The 23,031-nt window shown below is 34.9% G+C and overlaps 1 protein-coding gene across 11 annotated transcripts in view; it reads left to right on the plus strand.

Moving 5' to 3' along the window:
• Positions 1-23,031, plus strand: part of DGKB (diacylglycerol kinase beta) — a 723,907-nt gene that overhangs the window by 392,832 nt on the left and 308,044 nt on the right. For all 11 annotated transcript variants that reach the window (XM_058296926.1, XM_058296928.1, XM_071215137.1 and 8 more), the window contains one exon: positions 10,233-10,297. In XM_058296926.1, the coding sequence (XP_058152909.1) occupies positions 10,233-10,297 (65 nt within the window). The remainder of the gene's footprint in view (positions 1-10,232; positions 10,298-23,031) is intronic.

The following is a 23,031-nucleotide window of genomic DNA, read 5'->3' on the forward strand; positions in this document are numbered from 1 at the left end:
AAAAGAATGAGATAAGCCTCCAGATGACATAAAGGAGTTGAGACAACTAATCATAGATGTTCAAACAAATTTCCTTTATAAATTCCATGAGATAACTAAAGAGATAAAGGATAATAAGAAGAGAGTGGAAGAGCACAAAGAAGAATGTAAAAGCCTACATAGAAAAATAGCAGAACTTATGGGAATGAAAGTCACAATAAATGAAAAAAAAAAAAAACCACTGGAATCATATAATAGCAGATTTGAGGAGGCAGAAGAAAGTATTGGTGAACTTGAAGAAATGATTTCTGAGAGCAAATGTACATAAAAACAGATAAAGGAAAGAATGGAAAAAATTGAACAATATCAGGGAACTAAACAACAGCAAGAAACATGCAAACATACATGCCATGGGTGTCCCAGAAGGAGAAGAGAAGGGAAAAGGGGAAGAAGGAATATCTGAAGAAATAATGGTAGAAAATTTCCCAACCCTACTGAAGGACATGGATATCCATGTCCAAGAAGCACAACATACTCCCATCTGAATAACGCCAAATAGACCAACTCCAAGACACTTAATAATCAGAATGTTAAACGCCAAAGACAAGGAGAGAATTCTGAGAGCAACAAGAGAAAAGCAATAATATATAAGGGATACCTGATAAGATTAAGTGCCGATTTCTCATGAGGAAACTTGGAGGTAAAAAGACAGTGGTCTGATATATTTAAGATACTGCAAGAGAAAGACTTCCACCAAGAATCTTACATCCAGCAAGACTGTCTTTTAGAAATGAAAGTGAGTTTAGAATATTCATAGATAAAAGAGAAACAGAGAATTTATAACCAAGAGACCAGCTTTGCAGGAAATACTACAAAGGGTGTGCTACAGACTGAAATGAAAAGACAGGAGACAGGGGCCTGGAAGAGAGTCTAGAAATGAAGATTATATCAGTAAAAGTAACGAAGTGTCAAAAAAGTGGTGAAAATAAAATATAACAGATAAAACCCAAATATTCAGGAATAAACTTTACCAATGATGTAAAGCACTTGTATTCAGAAAACTACAACTCATTGTTAAAAGAAATTTTAAAAAGACCTAAATAATTGGAAGAACATTCCATGCTCATGGATTGGAAGACTAAATATCATTAAGATGTCAGTTCTACTCAAATTGATATATAGATTCAATGCAATCCTGATAAAAATTCCACCAGCATTTAAAAATAAATAGAAAACATGATTATCAAATTTATTTGGAGGGGTAAGTGGTCCTGAATAGCCAGAAACATCTTAAAAAGGAAAAGCAAATTTGAAGGATTCTTGTTTCTGGACTTTAAATCATATTACCTAGCTACAGTGATAAAAAAAAACAAAACAGAATGGTACTTGCATAAAGACAGAAACATAGACCAATGGAACTGAACTGATGTTTCAGAAACAGTCCCTAACATCTATGGTCAAGTGACTTTTGACTAGCCTGTTAAACCCACCCAGCTTGGACATAACAGTTCATTCGACAAGTGGTGCTGAGAGAACTAGATATCCACAACCAAAAGAAGGAAGGACAATGCCTATCTCACACTTTATACAAAAATTAACTCAAAGTGCAGCAAAAACCTACAGATAAACACAAGAACCATAAAATTTCCAGAAGAAATTATAGGAAAATGTCTTCAAGATGTGGTGGTAGGCAGTAGATTTTTAAAGGAGATAAGAGGAGGACTGACATGGACTACTGATGTTTAGAGTATGTGAAAGTTTTAATTAGCTTTACTGTAAAAGTGTGGAAATGCACAGAGTTGATGGTAACACATTATAGTGAGTAACAGCTGGTTTATAAATGGGAATGTGTCTGAAAATTGTAATCTAAGGATGGAAATGCCAATTGACAGAAATCTAGAGAATAATCTAGGAACTGAATAGCACAGTAATCCAGAGGTGGATAAGAATTGTAGATGATGGTACACATGCAAGATTGTCCTTTGTTAGCCAGAGCAGATGTACATCACAATTGCAGGATGGTGGGAATGTGGATAAACATGGGAAAAATACAACTGGAGTGACCTATGGACTGTGGTTAACAATGATAATGTAATATTCATGCATCTATCCCAAAGATTTACTCTGTTGATAATGGGGGAGTATGGAAAAAGTGTGCCAAATGTATGCTATGGACCTGGTAATAATCTGATGATATTATCCCATAATCTGTAACAAATGTTCCACCACAATATGGTGTGTGAACATCATTGTTTTTTAAGTTTACAACTTCTGCCATAAAAATATATTTTACTACTACTAATAGGATGGGTTGGGGGGAAAATAACACCAAATGTAAGATAAGGATTATAATTAGTAGTAAGATTTTGACAATATTCTTTCATAATTTGTAACATATCTCACAAAAATGCAAGGTGCTGGTGGTAGGTTTATGTAGGAACTCCTGTATGATATTATGCATGGTTGCTTTGTAAGTTCACAACTTTATACGCTTATTGTTTATATATATTCATCTATAAATGATAATAATATGGTTGGTTGGGGGAAAATACTTTGGTTAAGAGTAATTTGAGTAAGAGTGTTTTGAGGATGCTCTTTAATTATTAGTTAAAAATGTTTTACAGCAATGAAAAGTATTGGTGGTAGAGTGAGGTATGAGAGCCCTGTATGATGTTATGTACATATGTTTTGTAAGGTAACAACGATCACTATACACTTATTTCTGTATGTTTATGTGTGAGTGATATACTTCAATAAATTAAAAACAGACAAAATTTTCACAAAAATCACCTTCACAGAATATGCCAACCCTCTTTACTTATATTTTCAGAGGAATGAGATGCTGGGAAAATGATCTGCATCTTAGTTAGGATTGTTTTGGATACGTAGAGGAATAACCAAGCTATAAATTGTGGGCTCCTTTCCTCAGGTAAAAAGACCTCTGGAGAAAGTTATTTTAGAGGTACCCTGGCAGCTATGAGATGTTTTAGAAGACCAGACTCCTTTTTGTCTGCCATTCTCAGCAATGGATTTTATCCTTAGTTTTCAAAACAGATGCTATACCTTTAACAGGCACCTCCATAGCCCTACAAGGACAGTGGTAGGGGAGAATGTGGAAAAGAATTATATCTATATGATCATTCCTAGCCACAAATGAACCCAGAGGATTAGGAAATACATGGCTGCCCAGATGAAATGAGAATTTTTTGGTTAAAAAGTAGAGGAAAATATATATTGGGAAGGAACTAGCAGGATCTGGCATAGTCCAATTTTACCTTCATTGAAACAAAAATGCTCTGGCAGGTAGACAATTCAAGGAAGGGAATCCTATGTAGAAAACAGATTAAAGCTTCCCAAGGGAAATTTCAAATGTGCATATTTAAAAAGAGAGGGATAAAGGATATAGACAGAGAAGGAGAAAGAAGGATTGGAAAAGAGAAGAGAACTGAAAAGCAGTGCAGTCAATGTATCTATTTGTATCTATTTATCCAGTATTTAATGAATCTTTTTCAGGCATTTTACTAGGCACCAATGATACAGAGGTGAACAAGGCAGACATGTCTCTTGTCCTCTTAGAGCTGGTGATACATTAAGTGAGATAATTGTATACAAACTGTACCATATCCTGAACTAGCTGGTGGTTTCATGAACTTTTCTGTGTGAAATATATGTAAACAAGAGGAATGTCAAGAAGATTATTAAAATTTAAGAAAAATCCTTCCATATTTCTATGTAATTTTTTTTCTGTTTTGTAATTCAAACTCAAATTTATCATCTGTCCTTTTGCTTTCACTCCTGCCATACTTCCTTATACATTTTTATTTACAGGAGATGAAAAATATAATATTTTATTCTCCATAACATTTTACTTGCCAAAGGTGGTTTTCTTAATAAATTTGGGAGTAAAAGACAGAACTAGAAAGTAGTCATAATAAAATATCTATGAGAAGTTGCAATGATTAACTCAAAGTTCATGCTCAAAATGCCTAAAATCCACTTGTAGGAGAACCCCTTCTATGTTAATTGGCTATATTCCAGACGTTCATTGGTTTTGTTGAAGACAAGTCTGGGCTATGAGCAGTATTTATAGTTCATTCTAGATTTAAAATTCTAGATTCTATTTCTTTACAAACTGTGAAAATTAAAATCAACCGAACAGGAGGAAACTGTTAGGGACAGGCATGTTTTAGCAGGAAGAAGTGAATGTTAGGTGTCTGGCATTAGGGAAGAGAAAAGAAATATAAAATTCCTAAGAAAACAAGAAACCACGACCACCACAGAGCAGTATGGAGTGATTCAGGGCAAATTGGACAGCCGCCCCTTCCCCCACTTCGAAGCGCAGGGTGTCATTGTTCCGGGCCTGTGGTTCCTAGCAGAGTAGTCCAGCCATCAGGAGAAGCTGAAATGGGATGCAATATGCTCACTTTTAACAAGACAATAGATTATACAGATTCAATGAATACTTTTTATCCTTAATTAGTAAAATTTAATTTTAAAAGTTCATGCATAATGTTTAGCGAAAATATGTTTATAAGTAATACATTCTAATTTGGTAAAACCAAAAAATGGGGAAACGGACTTTGGCCCAGTGGTTAGAGCGTCCGTCTACCACATGGGAGGTCCGCGGTTCAAACCCCGGGCCTCCTTGACCCGTGTGGAGCTGGCCATGCGCAGTGCTGATGCGCGCAAGGAGTGCTGTGCCACGCAGGGGTGTCCCCCGCGTGGGGGAGCCCCACGCGCAAGGAGTGCGCCCGTGAGGAAAGCTGCCCAGCGTGAAAAGAAAGAGCAGCCTGCCCAGGAATGGCGCCGCCCACACTTCCCGTGCCGCTGACGACAACAGAAGCGGACAAAGAAACAAGACGCAGCAAATAGACACCAAGAACAGACAAACGGGGGGGATTAAATAAATAAATAAATCTTTAAAAAAAAAAAAAAAAGATCTGTGTGTGTACACTGTATTTTCAACATGTAAATCTAAGTTTACAGCCAGGGTTCTTCACCAGGGGAATTTCAGGGGATCTGTAAGCTTGAATTGAAAAAAGTCAACTTATCTTTATTTTCTAACTGAAATCTAGCATTTCCTTCACTTATGAATGTGTACAATAAATAAATTACAGTAGTAGTCATTTCTTTTCACATTACAGTTGCTGCAGATCTTGAAAAATCGCTTACGCTCTTCCATACTTTGAAATCATGGTAGTTGTTAGACCTGACGCCAGTTGAGTGTCATAAAACTATCTGCCTCTACATTCTGAGAAGGGGTCCATAGAGTTCACCTGACCAGCACAAAAAAAGTTAAGAATGCCTGGTTTACAGGATGTTTTTAGATAATAATGATGAATTTGGAATCATTTTCTGAAATAATAGCTCCCTTCTGTCAGGTGTTTACTTTTACAAATGAAAAAGTATTATTTCCAGATATGATGTAATAACTATTTTATTTAATTCAAAATTATGCACACTTATTATATATAAATATATTTATATTATACTTATATTGCTATTCCAACAGCTACCTTTAAGTAAGTGTAAATTCTGGCCCATATCCCAGGGACTGATGCTCTTTCATATTGTGTTCTTATATATAGCTTTCTACTCTGCCATAAGCGTGAATCTCAATGACTGTAATCCCTCTGTAGTAGATTGCTTCTATTTGCCCCTCTAGATCTTCTCTCAGCTTTTCTCCATCCCGCTGTCTGCTTTTGTGATGTCCTGTATAGAAACATCAGAGTCTCCATGACCTCTTGCTTCTCGTTGACTTGGCCATTAGAGAGTTACAGCAGGAGAGGAGAGAGAGGGAAGTAGCGTCAGAGTATCTATATCCCTGGCTACCTCCATGAAAAGTCACCTGGGGCTGGATAGCTTTTCCTTTCAAGACAACCTTCTCCATGTAGTTCTCTCTTTGGTTTTGGTAACTACTCCCCCTTACACTGTCTGGACTTAAGGGTGGGAGTAGCTTCAATTTACTTACCTCAGTATTCTTTAGTTTTCCCACAGATTTTTTGGTATTCATTTAAAAAGAATAAAATTTCCTCAAATTAGTATAATTCATCTCCTTAGATTAGAGTGTGCCATCTGTTTTTGGCTGGGTGCTGATGATGCATCCTCTGTCAGTACAAAGCTCTTTATTTCTCAAGGGTTTCTTCTTGAATGGGAGGGAGAATAGCAAGATGCACCAGCCTTACTTCACATCTGATGCAAGTCTCACCTCTCCCTGCAATGTGATCATGCAGGACGCCATGGCTATGTCCAGCTTTGATGAATAATTGGGGAAAATTAAAGGGACTTATAAAAACTGGAGAGTAATAATTTAAACTTAATGCTAATTGTAAATTTGGCCATTGTCCAAGGGAAACTACCCAGAAATTAAATAATTCACAATAAGCCTGCTTATAAATGATGCCTCCTCTTTGCAAAAGTTTCACTGGAGCAAAGAGCTGGACCTCAAAAGTATAGTTATAAATGAAATAAGTTAGACGTAGAAGAATACTTTTTAATTCCACTCATAAGAAATTTTGGAAAAGGCAAAACTACAGTGACAAAAAGCTCATCAGCAGTTTCTAGGACTGGAAGAAGGAAATATTTATATAAGTAAATATGTATAATGTGCAAAGGGCATCAGGAAGTTTTTGAGGTGATGTAAGTGGTCTATATCATGATTGTGCTGGTGGTTATTTACTATCTTTGTTAAAATCCATTGCATTATACACTTAAAATTGTTAAATTTTATTGCATATAAATAATATGTCAAAGAAAGAAAAGATCAACTGGAAATCTTTAACAAAATATTTAACAAATGGAGCATCAAAAATTCTGTCTTTTGTAGCATTTTTGCAAATTGCAATTATTGAAAAAAAAGAAAAGAAAAGCTCACAGGTACAGATTGGGATCTATCTGTCCAAAAACAAGGAAGAACTGAACTATTTCAACAACGAAAACTAAATTCTATAATTGCATTTTCAGGTAACTTTTGTAATAATTCACTTTTTTAATTAGCTAAATTTATGTTCTAACCAGAAATGGAATAAGGTTAAGAAAGCATTTGTATTTGGAGAAATGATCAGATAATAAAAAACAAAAAGAAATTTCTTTGATAAGATTTGTAAAATATTTATGAAAGAAAGTTTCTCTGAGTGGGAACATAAAGAAAGGATGTGTGACAATATTTGGGCTTATGTATTTTACACTTCATTTGAAAGATTATTATTAATAACATCCTCCACTTTGCTGTAGATTCAGTTATCTCAGCACTTAGAGTATTTTTCCAATGTAAAATGTTATGGTGTTCAGATAATAGTCATTTAATAACCTAAAATGCAACTTTGAAGATTAGAGCAAATGTCTTTAAAACTTAAAATATTAAACCCATGCAGGAAAATTAAAAAACAAAACAGAACACTTCACATAATACCAATGACAGACACAGATATGCTATGAAGCTGATTGAAGTGAGTAAATATATATATATCTCATGAAAAATTGATCTGCTTACTTTTTTATTGTTTAGTCAACATAATGAAATTCATTTGTTGTTTTAATAAAGATGGATATATTTTATTTTTTTCTATATATGATTTTATTTTGCAAAATAATTTTAAAAAACTATTTTATAGTTTCAAGAAATAAAATCTATTTGACAGTCAGTAAGTACCTATTTCGAAATTATGTAATTTAACAGTATTTCAACACCCCTTTTCACTTTTAAAAACAAATTCTGGTGTGGACATAAAATATATGATCATCCCATCTATATAGGACACTATTCCAAGTGTTACACAGAATGATCTTTTTAAATATCCACCATGGTCCTATGAAGGTGTATCAGTATGCTATTTTACAGTTAAGAAAGCTGAGACCCACAGAGAATAACTTGCTCAAAGTCACAAGACTTGGAAATGGAAAGTCTGTCTGAATTCAGAGTCTATCTACTCTAAGGAGTGCAAGTGATGCGATTTAAATTTTGATCCCTAGAAACTACAATACATAGAGGCAAAAGGGGTAAAATTTGCGGGGGGGGGGGGAAGCCATTTTTATTTGGTTTCTCTTTTGAGAATCCTATGTATCCCTGAAATGTAGCTGCTGGATAAGTTTTCAGTACTTGGCAGTTCTCTTTGGGGCTATGCCAAAGGGCCAGGGTCTCATGGGAATTTGGTCTGAATTCTCATCCAAATGAACACCTGCTGTCATTGTTGTTTATCAGTCCTGTAGTCATTCATGCCAGCTCTCTCTTTGTGGTTGAGCCCATTCAACCCATGGAAAAGGCATGCCAGTGTTCCCCAGGAGTTTTTATTTTTCCCACTCTTATAAATGACCCATTAACCAAATATCTTTTAAATTTATCTTTGTCTATTTTGCATTCTATATTGCTGGGGTTAACTCAATTGTAATCCAATCAACAAAATGGCATCCTTTTGCTATCGTCTCCTCTCTTCTCTCCTCTCCCTCCATTTGTTATTGAAAAATGCATATTTGTAAAGCAAATTATATTATACAATCTACTTTTAAAAATGTATCAGTTTTCTAAATTAGCAGAAACAAATGATCCAAGCAGAAATAAATTATGTAAGTTCTTCTTTGTGGATAACCAATATTATCATCCATTCTAAGTATTGATTCATATTCTTTTGTTGTAGTTTAACTGATCTGCTCAATGTATGCATTTAATTCTAAGCTATTTCAAATTGTTTTTGAACTTGATCTGGGATAAATTTGACATATGTTCTTTTAAAAAATTAATTAATGACCATGTCACATAGTATACCAGGAATGGCCTAGTTCAGAATTTTTTTTTTAATTTTATACCACGGTAATACAAGTTCATGTTCCAACATTTGTGTGACTCAGTGGAAATTTTTTATAAAAAGAAGCTTTGTGACTGGATTTGAGGGCTATTGGGCCAATAAAATGAGCCTTCTTTTTTTCCCTACTCTAGCAAACCTGGAAGTTGATATATATATAAAACAAAGGCCTATCTTAGAATATCATACCATAGAGGGGTTTTTGTATGTGTTGTTATATGTGTTTTTTATCTATATCTTTGTGTCCCATTCACTTCTAGGTTAATTAAATTACTTCACAGTTTTTAGCCTATAAAATGCTTGTACAGAAAAAAATATATAGTTAGCTCAATTTTACAGGGAAAAATGACTGTCTGCCATCTGCAGTGGGCATTGGTCCCTGGCTTGTTGTGCCTCGTGCTTTGTTATGCATGAGTAAGCACATTAGCCTTTTCATTTCATTCATTAGACTTTTAGTCCTTGATTAGTGTTTTCTAGATTCTCTTGAATACACAACTTCTTTATTTCCTTTGTGTTTGGTTTTTCTTTTCCTTTTTTCTCCACTATGAAACAAAATTAACAGTTAATCGCAACAATACCTCCTTTTCTATCAAGATGACTGGTAAATATATTCGTTTCTCATTGGAATGATTCATCATGTGTGGGTGAAGAATGGGGAAATATCTCCTTGCATGGAATAATGGGGACAACTATTTAGTCAGCTAGAATACTCTGTGCTTGAAAAGCTTAAATTACAAAATCCCGCCAATCACACATTCAGTGTGATTTCAGTCTCATGGAAATTCTGAAATATTTCCTAAAAGTAGTAATCTTCTATTAGGGATCAGAACAGATATATTTGGAGGACTCAGAGTCTATTTACACTTGTCATCCATTCTCCAAGAATAATTTTTTCATGAAGCAAGATAAGATATTTAAGATATTTAAGATAGTAGCATTTGGTATGAACAGTTATTAATTACACAGCTGAGACACAATTAGCAAACTTTGCAGTCATGTGATTTACTTACTTTTACCCATAATTAATCTGAAATGACTAGGACCTTTTCTTATCATTTCTTCAGTTAATCGATCCTTATGAATCTTGTTTAACAATGTTTTCAACTACTTCTTGACATTTGCATACACATTCCCAAATATGTTTTGAACATAAGGTCAGAACCAGTTTTAAAGGTGATATATAAATTGTACAGAAATCAATTCCTAGTTGGAAATATGGCAAGTAACTGATGGTGAAATGATTCATAAGTGACTAGCAGCTTGGATAGAATTCACCTGGATTACTTATTTTTGCCTAGGTTCAGAACATCAACTCTGCAATGACATTGTTAAGAAAAAGCTAATTTAAAAATATTATTCATTAATGTTTTCCCTTTTTTTTTTCTTTTAACCTACAATTTCTACAAGATAATAGTATCAAATTTTCCTGTTCGTGTTTTCTGTCTTTCCCCTTAGGACGCTTCCATTGCACACAGATTCCATATCATGAGAGAAAAACACCCAGAGAAGTTCAACAGTAGGTAAGATATAAATGATGAAATTATGAATTATGTCATAAGAAGGACAACTGTATTGTATAAAACATGCTAAATATTAATAACCGAGTGAGGCTCTGTGTGTGTGTGAATATTAAGGTTTGATATAATTTTTCCACTTCTGTTCTAATGGGAGAGTAATGTGGAAAGCAATGTGGTCTGGTCTATTCTGTTATCTCTGAAAAGAAAGATTTCAACTGAAAGATGAAAATAAGTTTCTTAAGCCATGTATTGAATGCTTCACATGGCTTAGTATTTGAGACATGGCCATCTTCAATCCCAGACAAAATGATCATGCTCTAATATCTAATATGAGGATGGTAGGGAATTATATAGTACACAGATATCATAAAAGACTTCTAATCCTTGGCCTATCAGTCCCATAGGGACCTCAAGTGAATGCAGAGTCAAACGGGAAAATGTCAATAGTGATCTGAACTACTTTTCTATAATGACATTTCCTTCAAGAAGAAAAGCATTGACAGTCAATTTAGTTTTTTCATTATAGCAATAGGCAAACATTTTCCCTCCAAAATTTATTTATTTACCTTTTCAGCCATTCAGGCAGTCAAAAAAAAAAAAAAAGAAGAAGAAGAAGGGAAATAAATAGAGAAAGCCTTGGTTATATATCCATCATTCTTTGGAGAAATGGGGCAGAAGAAGTGAATCATCTCTTTCTTCAATTATATGCACTTCTACTCTGCTCGTTTCATAAAGTTATAAAATCATTATCAACATTCTTTATAAATATCAAGATGATTTATATTTTAATATTCAAAGCCAAAGGCTCTGTGGTCCCTGAATTTGGCTAAGTTGATACTTTACCATGAATGCTACAGAGCAATTATTAGATGACTATTCCCTGGAAATTCTTAGGTTTATTACAATTTTGTCACACACTAGTATATTGATGTGATTTTATTCCATGTAGCTTCTTAATAAATACATGCTGTTAAAAAGTATTTTCAAAATTGCATTACAGGTTTTTTAAACGATAGACTTTAGTGTACTAATTTATATAAGTCATCACAATACATAATTTTGTTTTTAGTGAGGTCCTGTCTGATTTTAATTAAATTTACATATTTAAATGTTTTACTAAAACAAATGAAATTTTATTTTGCTATCTTTAGACATATTCACAAAGGTCTTGAAACTGGTTGCTCCTGGAGAGGGGAACTAAGTTGCTGGGGAGGAGACTGGATTTGTATTGTATAATATTTTGTGCTATATTAATTTTGTGCCGTGCACATTACAAAATAAAATCGAAAGATCTAATTAAAATTTTGCACTGGTAAGTTTTCTTTGCATATGGGATAGAGACTTGTTTTTATTTTACAACATTTGGTTTCAATGCATAAAATATATCAAAATAAATTGATGTCACAATGAAATTATATTCATATTTTAATAGATTGTAGCGCTTGATGATATACATTGCATCTTCTGGAAATGAATTAAGCTATTAGTGCCATGAAACTGTGTTATAGGATAGACTAACCTGTGCTTTCCCAAGTATTCTATGAGGCATTCATGTGTTCATATTCATATATTAAAAGAGGTTTGAACTTTTTTTTAATGCTCATTGGGAAATGTAGCATGCAGTGTACCTCTTCAGGACATTCACTATGTAAAAGCTCTAAGAAATACCAGGGGGAAAACAAAATAACAACAGCAAAAACCTTTTAAACATTTGTCCCAAATTCAGTCAGCCACAGAAGCCTTCCTTTTCCCTTCGTAACCCCTCCCCACTAGTACACCTATTAAAATGCCATGGGACATCAATGTTTTGAGAAATATAGTTTAGGAATATAGTTTAGTTCATTTCCTAGCTTGGATCGCATTGAAAATTGGACCGTGTGTGTGCACACAAACTTGTGTGTACATGTGAGAAAGTGAGAGCATTGAAAGTATAGAGAAGTATATCAATAAATTTATACAATAATCAAGTTTGACTACCTACATATAAGAATACCATATTTATGATCTTCTCTCGAGTGTCAAAGGCTAATGAATTTCATTCCTCAGAATAATTTTAATTCTTCTCAATGGTAAGGCTTCTATTATTCACATATAGCTATTTAATTTTTATTATTAATAGCATCACTAACATATCACATTCCTCACTGTCCTAATATGTGGTTAGATGCCATTAATGGCAGTGTGTTTACTTCAATGCATTTATAAAATATAAAAATACACCTTATTTGAACTTCTTTGTAAATTTGAAGCATGAGTAAATAGTACTTATAAATAGGATAATAGGAATATTTCACTTGGAACAGAAGCAACAGAAAATATCCTTTACATAGAAAAGGTCATATGTTTGTATTGTGGGTTCAAAGATGGCAAGTTGTATAGTAGATGCTCAATATTTTATTGGCCAACTATTTTTTAATAACAATCAACTGTAAAAATTCATCTATTACCAGATCAATTAGGCATATGCATTCCAGTCTATGCTTTGTTAAATCTTCACTCAAGATTACTAGCATTTGCCTATTCTCTAAGCTATAATGCAATATATTTAGTATATGATAATTTTCTACTAAACATCTATGTGAACGACATGCCAGATATTGTACACAAACAATTTCATACTTACAAGGGCAGATTTTCAGATTTGAACATTGAGACAGATTCAGCAGTAGCACTCTTTCATATTTTTAGGAATTTGCAAGTGGACCTTTTTTAAGTACTGCTAATAATGGTGTTTCAGATCAAATCTCTTGTCACAATAAATGATAATGCCATTAATATTATCCTTTAGCATGTTCATCTTAAAATTCATTTATATTTTAAAGAACATGATATTTCTAACATTATCTTAAGGAAATTAATTACCAAAATATATAGTTCTGCTCTTTATGCTTCTTAAGACAGAAACTGAAAGAACTGAGAAAGGTAATGATTTTTCCAATGCTTGAGAGAGGAATAGTCCAGGGGTTTATATAGTATTCTTGTCTAAATTTCTATGTAAATCTAACTTAATTGGTAAAAGGAAACATACGATTCAACTTTCTAAAGCTTTAAGATATTCCTCTACCATACTTAATTTAAATAAAGACCTCTAGTATTTTAGCCTCAGGACAAGTAATTATGTTATTGAGATTTAAAACAATTTATTGCATAATATTGGTATTTTCGATATTTATACAATTTGACTTATTATTTTCAATCATGTATGTTCTAAGTCACATACTTTTCATCTGTTCTAATTGGATTTAAATAGAGCATTGTAAATTCTTGCATTTTAAAAAACTTTATATGAACACACTAAAATTTAAAAGGAGAATTATGGAAGCATATAATACTTTTGGAAAAAAATGCCAAACTGTTGAATACTGTTCTTTGTGAGTCAAACATGCTATAGCAAATGACATATAGAAAATACTCCTATTTTGTCCTCTGGAGGGCTTTGTTATGTATTTGTATAGCATTTCATTTATAGGAATTAAAATTTTCTTTCATTTATGAACTTATGGGAATTAAACTTTTCTTTCATATATGAAGATTTACTTGTGTTAATTATTAAGTGTTAATATGTAGAACAAATGATTTTGGAGTTAATGACATAGTCACATTCATTACAATACAATGAAAGTTAAGACAGAATTGAGTCTGTATCACATCATCTTTAAGGCACTTGACCTCATTTTTTGCATAGTCAATTTAACATCATTATTGTATAATGAAACATTTTCTAATGAAAATGTAAATTATTATGATTTACTGTGCATTTCCATTTTATGTAAATGGTACTAACTTTATAAACCAACTAGGTACACACTACTGTTAATAGTAAAAGTTAAACATTTTCCATTTTTAATATTTTTAATAAAATATATATCCCTTAGAAATGTTAGCCTTGCAAAGGGACCATTTGGACAAAAGTATATACTCCTGATTATCCCATCTCCGAAAGCAATGTCATGTCTTTATTTTCTGTGTATCTACCACATTTGGCCTGACTTTAAAGAAGAAACATACTCATTTTTCATTTTCACTTAGAGTGATTACTCAGTTCTATCCATATAAATTTTTGAAATTTTTGTGTATAAGAATTATTATTACATCAGTTTTTACAGAGGACTGAAAAATTGTCTGTGTATGTGCCAATTGTTTATAATGAAATAGGTAAATAGATAATATATAGGTTTATTTTTGTGTGTGCATATGTACCTATATATGTATATATATGTATGTATATACATATAAATGTGTGTATATATGTGTGTATATGTACAGTTATTTCAATTTTTCAAATTATATTTATGTAAAAATTATCATTTGTGTTTTCTTGCTATATTAGGCTTTGAAAAGTATTTATTAACCATGGTATCCTACTCAATATTTTCCTTTGTATTTTGACACTTGTTGAAATATTCAGACTGATCGTGAGCATTTAAAAACTTAACTTGTTAAAAGAGTCAGAACAGAGGAGTGCACACTGGTGCAAAGGGCTTCAATTCACCTAACTCTTCCTGCAGCCTTTCTGCAGCAACTGATCGTATTGTATCATTACACTATATGTACTTTTCTTTTTTTTTTAAGATTTATTTTTTTATTCATTTCTTTCTCCTTCCACCCCCACCCCCCCCCCCCCCCCATTTCCTGCTCTCTGTGTCCATTCGCTGTGTGTTCTTCTGTGCCCACTTGCATTCTTGTCAGCGGCACTGGGAATCTGTGTCTCTTTTTGTTGCGTCATCTTGCTGCATCAGCTCTCCGTGTGTGCAGCACCACTCCTGGGCAGGTTGCGCTTTTTTTGCGTGGGGTGGCTCTCCTTATGGGGCACACTCCTTGCACATGGGATTCCCCTATGCAGAAGACACCCCTGCATGGTATGGCACTCCTTGTGGGCATCAGCACTGCACGTGGGCCAGCTCATCACACGGGTCAGGAGGCACTGGACCTCCCACATGGTAGGCGGACCTGCTATCCATTGAGCCAAATCTGCTTCCCAAAATGGACTTTTCTATCCAGGCTCTTCTCTCTCTCTCTCTCTCTGTCTCTTCTCCACTTCGGCTACTTCAGTTGAAAGGCAAAAGGATCACTGAAGGTACTGAAGTGTGGATAAAATGTTGTTTTTCTGTTATTCATTTGGTTGATTATTTTGCAGGCATTTAAATAGCAGTCCCTTTTGTATGATTGTTATAATAGACACTAAATCTTAGATTCTCTAAGAAGAATGAGAAAATTAAAGTTGGCATTTCAAGAGATTTTAGTGATAGGTTCTCCAGAAGAATATAACCTGGAAGGAAATTCTACATTGTAACAGTACATAGAAGACATTCCTGGAGCTCTCAGATTAGGGTGACCATTGAGCTATCAGGGATTTTTGTTGAAGTAGGGAATTGCTTATACATTCTATTATTGAAATATGAATAAACACTTATTTCTAACTTCTATTTGCAATATACTTAACATTTTATTAGTATCATTTAATGCAAATATTCTAAATATGTTCCTTCTTGATTTTGTCTTTATATTCCTAGAGTTTGTATTGTTGCTTTACATGAATTTGCCTGTGAGCCATGTAAAAGATAATATGCACACACAGGCACACACATACTTACTTCCTAGGACACCAAATAAAGGAACAAGAGTTGGGAAGTAACAGTAGTTAATGATGTTAAGGGATGGCCATATAAATCATATTGTGAATAATCCAAGTTAAGGTATTTTCTTGTGTTGAAGTACTCTTCAACAATTTAAAGAAAAATTTCCTACTCATTATTATGGATCCTGTGCCTACATGGCATAGGGCAGCTATCAGGAAAAATTCGTTAAAGTAAAACCATAAATTAAATTATTTGTATTCTTTACTTGTTGGCAGAAAATACACATATATATGTATATATGTGCATATTCATATATATTTCACTTAGTCCATGATAAAGAAATTTTCAAGTTTAAGGGAAGGGACCAGAGATATGATTAGATGGCAGTTAAAATCATTGTTTTTAAGAAACCTATCCTCAATGTCTTTGGGTACAGGCTTACTCCCTTGTTCAGTCTTTCTAACTGTAACAAGAGCCAGTTGTGTTCCAGGGACTTAGGGGTCCTCCAATTAGGAAATGGGTAGGCTACTTGGGAGAATGATCCTGTGACCTTCCAATGTGAATGACAGATTCCCCCCCCCCCCCCTTGATGTTCATGGATAATCTCTAGGCCAACATACAGAATTCATTCAATTTCTTTTTTTGGTCATTATTGATACAATAAGTGCCATAAAAGTTAATTTGATATGAAATTTAAATACCTAAGTCCAATAATATAATAAAAGTGCTTTCAGTTTTTGTTTCTTATTGAGTAGGATTTATTCTATTATTGTTAGAAATTATCCTAGGGAACGGTTTTGAGGACCCTTGTTATCATACTTCGTGATAGGACATATTAAGTATAAAATAAGTCTATCGTGAACTCTTTTCAAGGAGGTTAATCACCTTGTTATAAGGTGATCTTACCTAGAGTGTAATCCCCTGACATAGCTAATTGGATCTAATTAGATGGTCTCCATTGCTTCTTTTTCAACTAAGCATTATTTACTAATGCCTTTCTTTTTGGAATACATGTAGTTATATTGATATGTCAGTATTTTTTTCTGATTGGACAAAGTTAATTCTAAACTATTAACATTGAATGGCTGATTTACTTAAAAAAAAACTGGTTCCCTCACCTATTTGTTCTTTGAAGATAATAATATTTTCATATATACAGTATTTCGAAGTCAGTATTTTCTGCTTTATATTGCTTCATGAACAATATTTTCCACAAATTAGAATATCTTACTCATTGTCCTATGTATTTTCCACAAATTATAATATCTTACTGATTATATATTGACATGTACTTATGAGGAAAATATTTCCCCGATGGGCAAAATTTCTGAAGAAATTCCAAGTAAAAGTTCTTAATTTATGAAATTTTATTTCTGCTTTCACAAGACTCCTCAAGCCTCATCTAAAATTATACTTAGAAAATACCATAAATGCTATAAATTTATTTCATTTTTTATATTTTATTTGTCAAACACTACCAGGGCTCAAAAATATGCAAAGAATTGTAAAGGTATCTCGTTACTATTTCTTTATAACCAACCTCTTGCCACCATATTAACAAGGGTCCTGTGTCCTCACATTTCCAATAACGTTGTTCTTACTTTCCTCCAAACCCTCCGAAGGCTTGACATTGTCCTCAAGTTCCTGTCAGCTTCTGCTCACCCCTTGGTCCCAAGCAAATATCACACATTTCCTCTCTTTGTAGGCAATATTCCACTTACACTTATCAATATCTGTTCAAAACTACTCCAAATCTTGGCAGTGAAAAACTTATATGCATGGCTTTTATGGATCCAAAATTCAAACATGACACAGCAAAGATGGCTTATCTTTGCTCCATGATATTCGGGAAAACTTAATGGTTGGAAGTGATTTGATAGTTGAGGCTAGGATCACTACCTTGTTTACTCTCCTACCTTGTGTTTGATGCTGATTTTTTATTGAGATGTCTGGAACACCAGCAACACATGGTCTCTCCATGTGGCCTGGGCTTCTGAGTGATATGGTAGTTTAAGGTAATCAGACTTCTGACATGGTGACTTAGTGCTCCTAGAGTAAGTGGCCCAAGAAAACAGGCAACACACTGTCTGGAAATCTTCATTTTTGACAAAGAGCTCCATAAATTCTGATGGAGGTGGTCTAAGAACTATGCTTTAAAATCTAGAGAGTCAACACAATCCCTAATAAAATTCTAGGTGCCATTTTTTGCAGAAATAGAAAATCTGCCCCTCAAATTCCTGTGGAATCACAAAGTACCCTGAATAGCTAAATCAATCTTGAAAAAGAATAAAGTTGGAAGTCTTACACTTCACAATTTCAAAACAGTTTGATACCTACATAAAGTTAGACATAAAAGCCAGTAAAATAGAACTGAGAGTGAAAAATGAACCCACACATCTATGGGTCAACTGATTTTTGACAAGGGTGCCAAGAATCTTAAGCCAGGAAAGAATAGTCTTTTCAACGGTGGTGCTGGGAAAACTGGATATACACATGCAAAGAGTAAAGTTGGGCTCTATCTCACACAACATACTAAAACTTATTCAAAATGTGTCAACAGCCTAAAAATATGTGCTAAAACCATAAAATTTTTAGAACTCAAGTTAGGGAAAACCTTCATTACCTTAGATTTGGTGGTGATTTCTTAATTATGACACCAAAAGCGTGAGCAGCAAGAGTAAAAAACAGTTAAAATGAACTTCAAAATTGAAAACTTTTGCGCCTCAAAGGAATTATCAAGAAAGTGAAAATCCAATCATAAAATGTGAGAAGATAGTTGCAAATTATATATCTGATAAGGGTTAATATCCAGACTATATGAAGAATTGCTACAACTCAACAAAACAAACAAACAAACAATGCAACTAAAAGGTGATAAACAAAGATACACAAGAAGCCAGTAAACACACGAAAAGATTTTCAGCAATATTAGCCACTAAGGCAATGCCAATCAAAACCACAATGAGATACTATTCATACTCACCAGAATGTCTGTTATTTGAAAAAAGAAAAGAAGTGTTGGTGAGGATGTAGAGAAATTTGGAATCCTTGGACATTGTTGGTGGGATTGTAAAATGGTGCAGCCACTGTAAAAACATTTTGGCCGTTCCTTAAAGCTAAGCATGTAATTATGATGGAACCCAGTAACTCCATTTCTTGGTATATAACTGAAGTAATTGAAACTATGGACTCAAATAGATACTTATACACGGATGTTCATAGCAGCATTATTCACAGTATCCAAATGGTGGAAACAATTCAAGTGTCCCTTGACTGATGAATGGATAAATAAAATGTGGCATATATACATAATAGAATATTATTCATTTGTAAAAAGGAATGACATATTGATACATTCTACAGCATGGATAAACCTTGAAAGCATTATATTGAGTGAAATAATACATACACTAAAGGACAACTATTGTATGATTTCATTTATATAATATGTGTAAAATAAGCACATTGATAGAGACAAAAAGTAGATTAATCAGGGTTGTGGGGAATGGGGAATCATTCCTCAACAGACAGAGTTTCTATTTGGGTCATAATAAATTCTTGAATGATGATGGTGGTGCTTACACATTAAGAATGTAAATAATACAACTGATGTGTACACTTAAAAATGAATAAATGGGAAATTTTGTGTTATATAGATATGTTACCACAATAGAATTATTAAATCAATATGTAAAAGGACAGAATATTTTATATAGTATATGTATATGTATTTTTATATAAAATGTATTAACTTTATAATCAGGTGACTCTCTGAACAGAAACTTCTGTAACTTGACTTGTCAGAGTAAGAGAGAGCTTCCACAGCAACCAGGTTTCAAGCAGAATCTATCCAGCCTATGTGTATAAACATCATTCTATTCATTTATGTTCTTTGAAAGCATGGACCTAATCTATGTTTTCTACAACTGTATGCAGAGTCGGCACCCACTCGGAGCTTACTGATATTTTTTGACTGACTTATTGAGAGATCAAGACCTTTTTGATTTCCTCATTACTCTTCTGTATCCACCTAACTACTCTGACAGTCCCTCCCAGGTTTAACCTTCCATGATGGCATGACGCTAGGTACTCCAGAAAAACATGTTCTTAAACTTAATCCATTCCTGTGGGTGTGAACTCATTATAAATACGCTCTCTTCAAGATGTTACTTCAGTTAAGGTTTGGCTCAAATGAATCAGGTGGACTTTAATCTGAATTACTCTTTATAGGCAGAGTGAAAGTCAAATAAATTCTTGGGAAGGAGCTGGAGGTCAGTGGAACCCAGAGAAGCCAGGAAAGGCCACCACGTGCATTCTCAAGGATGGCTAGCAGCCAGCTCCAAAATACCACAGTCTGTTGGGAGAAAGCATCACCTTGATGATGCTTGGATTTTGGACAACTCTTAGCCTCAAAATTGCAAGCCAATTAATGCCCATTGTTTATGCCATTGCATTGGATGGTAGTTGATTTAACAGCCAGAGAAATAAAGCACCTTCTTTGGCCTAGTTCTGTCCTTAAACTAGCTTCTGTGCATATCTAAACATCAGCTTTCAGCTCCTACAAATCCCATGGGTTATGTCTCACAGAAAGTCCCAATATTTAGAATGTATAAACCAACTGTTAGGAGTGATATTCTAGCCATATTTTATAATTGGGGAAGTGTCATAGTTCACTATAAATAATACATTAAAGATGTTACGAATAAGCAGGGAACGTTCATGCAAGGTTTTCCCTAGGGTTCCTCAATTTTCCTCTTCTCCCCCCTGGCTTTTATAGTGGACTAGTTAGACTGGAGCTTGGCTTAAAATCTTAGAGCTGCCACTTTGGAAAACTTCCTAAGGAAACTGCTCTATGTGCCAAAGTTTTCTCATAAGTGTAAGGAGAAATGCTACTAATAGTACCAACCTAATAGGATTCTTGCCAATATAAAATAATAGTCAATGAGGAATAATTTGAAAATGACTGCCAAATATTATTGAATTTTAGAAGTTATTATTCATGACTTTAACATTGTCCACCTACAACTCCTATCATCTGGAAGTTTTTTCTTAAGATTAAAAAAAAAAATTATTTCTCTTCCCTTCCCCCCCCCCCCCCCCCCCGCCAGTTGTCTGCTTTCTGCGTCCATTTGCTGTGTGATCTTCTGTGTCCCCTTGTATTCTTGTCAGTGGCACCTGGAATCTGTGTCTCTTTTTGTTACATCACCTTGCTGTGTCATCCCTCTGTGTGTGGTGCCATTCCTGAGCAGTCTGCACTTTTTTCATGCTGGGCGGCTCTCCTTACAGGGCACTCTCCTTGTGCATGGGCTCCCCTACACGGGGAACACTCTTGCATGGCATGGCACTCCTTGCGTGTATCAGCACTGTGCATGGGCCAGCTCATCACACAGGTCAGGTGGCCTTGGGTTTGAACCTTGGACCTCCCATGTGGTAGGTGAACACCCTATCTGTTGGGCCAAATCCCCTTCCCTGGAGTATTTCTGATTCATTCTCTACCTGTTCCAAAAGTACTCCAGCAATCTACCAAGCTTTTCCTATCCTGTCTTTTTTATTGTTCTTCAAGAGTCTTAATTTAACACCAATGCCATACTTGCAGACTACTGTTCCAGGTGAGCTCTGAGGATTCCAAAAACACACCTGAGCACCTGTGTATTGGACAGCCAAAGGGGTGTTGATGCAAAATACCAGAAATCTGTTGGCTTTTATAAGGGGTATTTATTTGGGGTAGACATTTACAGTTTCCAGGCCATAAAGCATAAGTTATTTCCCTCACCAAAGTCTATTGCCACGTATTGGGGTAAGATGGTTGCAGATGTCTGCCAAGAGTTCAGGCTTCTTAGTTTTCTCCCTTCCTAGGACTCTGTTTCTCTTCAGCCTCAGCTGCTGTGCTCTCTCCACAAGGCCAGCTATAGAATATCAGGTGAACAGATCTGTCTTTCTCCCTGGAGCTTCTGCCATGTCTAAGAAGCCAACTCTATTCCTCTTGTGTTCTTCTCCTGTGTAATTACTTCCTGGGCTCCTGCTCAAAGCTCCAACTTTCTTCTCTTCCATATAGTTTTCTCTGTGTGTCCCCCAAGGGGGCAGGGAAATAATGCCTTAGTGATGTGGCCCAATCAAAGCCCTCATCATAATTTAATCATGCCCAGCAGAACAGACCAGTTTATAAGCATAATCCATTATCTATTTTTGGAACTCATAAATAATTCCAAATTGCTACAATCTGCAATACTATGCTTGGCAACTCTGGCTTAGTACTTATGTTCATTGCCTGAACCTACAAAATTATATCATAGGGAAGAGTGGTTAAGGAGATGGCATCAAAGGTATTTATTCATCATAAACTGAATTCTTGGGCAAGATGGTGGCAGAGTAAGGAACTCCAAGAATCTGCTCATCCTACAGAGAAGTTAGTAATCTCCTAAAACTGTCAAATCACCTGTTTGGAAGCCCCGTAACCAGAAGAGTGTCCTGCAACATCCTTGAAAGAATTGAAGGAGGAGACTGCCCATCTGCAGTGAGGATTCATGAGTAGAGCACCCCACACCATGGGACCAGTGCCCATCTTCCACTGGTGGCTCAAGCCACCTGATGAACTAGTCCATGGCTGGAGTTGGAAGTTCTATTTTCCAAAAACAGGGAAGGAAAAGACAATTGGGCACTGACATCAGCTACTGATTAGTAAATTTGACTGGCTAAAGTATAATCCTAAGAACAGCTAAAGTTTGAACCTGTCCAAGTTGGAAAGAAGCCAGTAGCCACCATTTTAACTCTGCCCACAGCATGAGGGGAAGCAGAGCTAACTGAAAATCATGGTGCAGTAGGGAAAAACTTCTTTCTACAAAAATTGGATTGAAGCCCTAGCCCAGACCTCCAGCAGGGAAGAAGCTGGAGTAGGAGTGAGCCTCACCAGCCTCTCCAGATAACTGAAGGCACTTTTGGCTGACTTAGCCTGAATAGTCAGATACCTGGGGCTGCATGCCCATACCTCAATAGAGTTGAAAGGGAGCTGTGTTTCCTTGGCCTCTCTGGGCAACTGCAGGTGCTTTCAGCCCACACAGATTAGATCACTGGGCACTCTGGAGGTTCCATCTCCACCACTGGAAGGGGAGGAGAGGGACCAGTGCTATGTCAGTCTACCTGGGTCACTGCAGTCAGTTT

Source organism: Dasypus novemcinctus, chromosome 5 (genome assembly GCF_030445035.2).
Source record: "Dasypus novemcinctus isolate mDasNov1 chromosome 5, mDasNov1.1.hap2, whole genome shotgun sequence".
Lineage (NCBI taxonomy): Eukaryota > Metazoa > Chordata > Mammalia > Cingulata > Dasypodidae > Dasypus > Dasypus novemcinctus.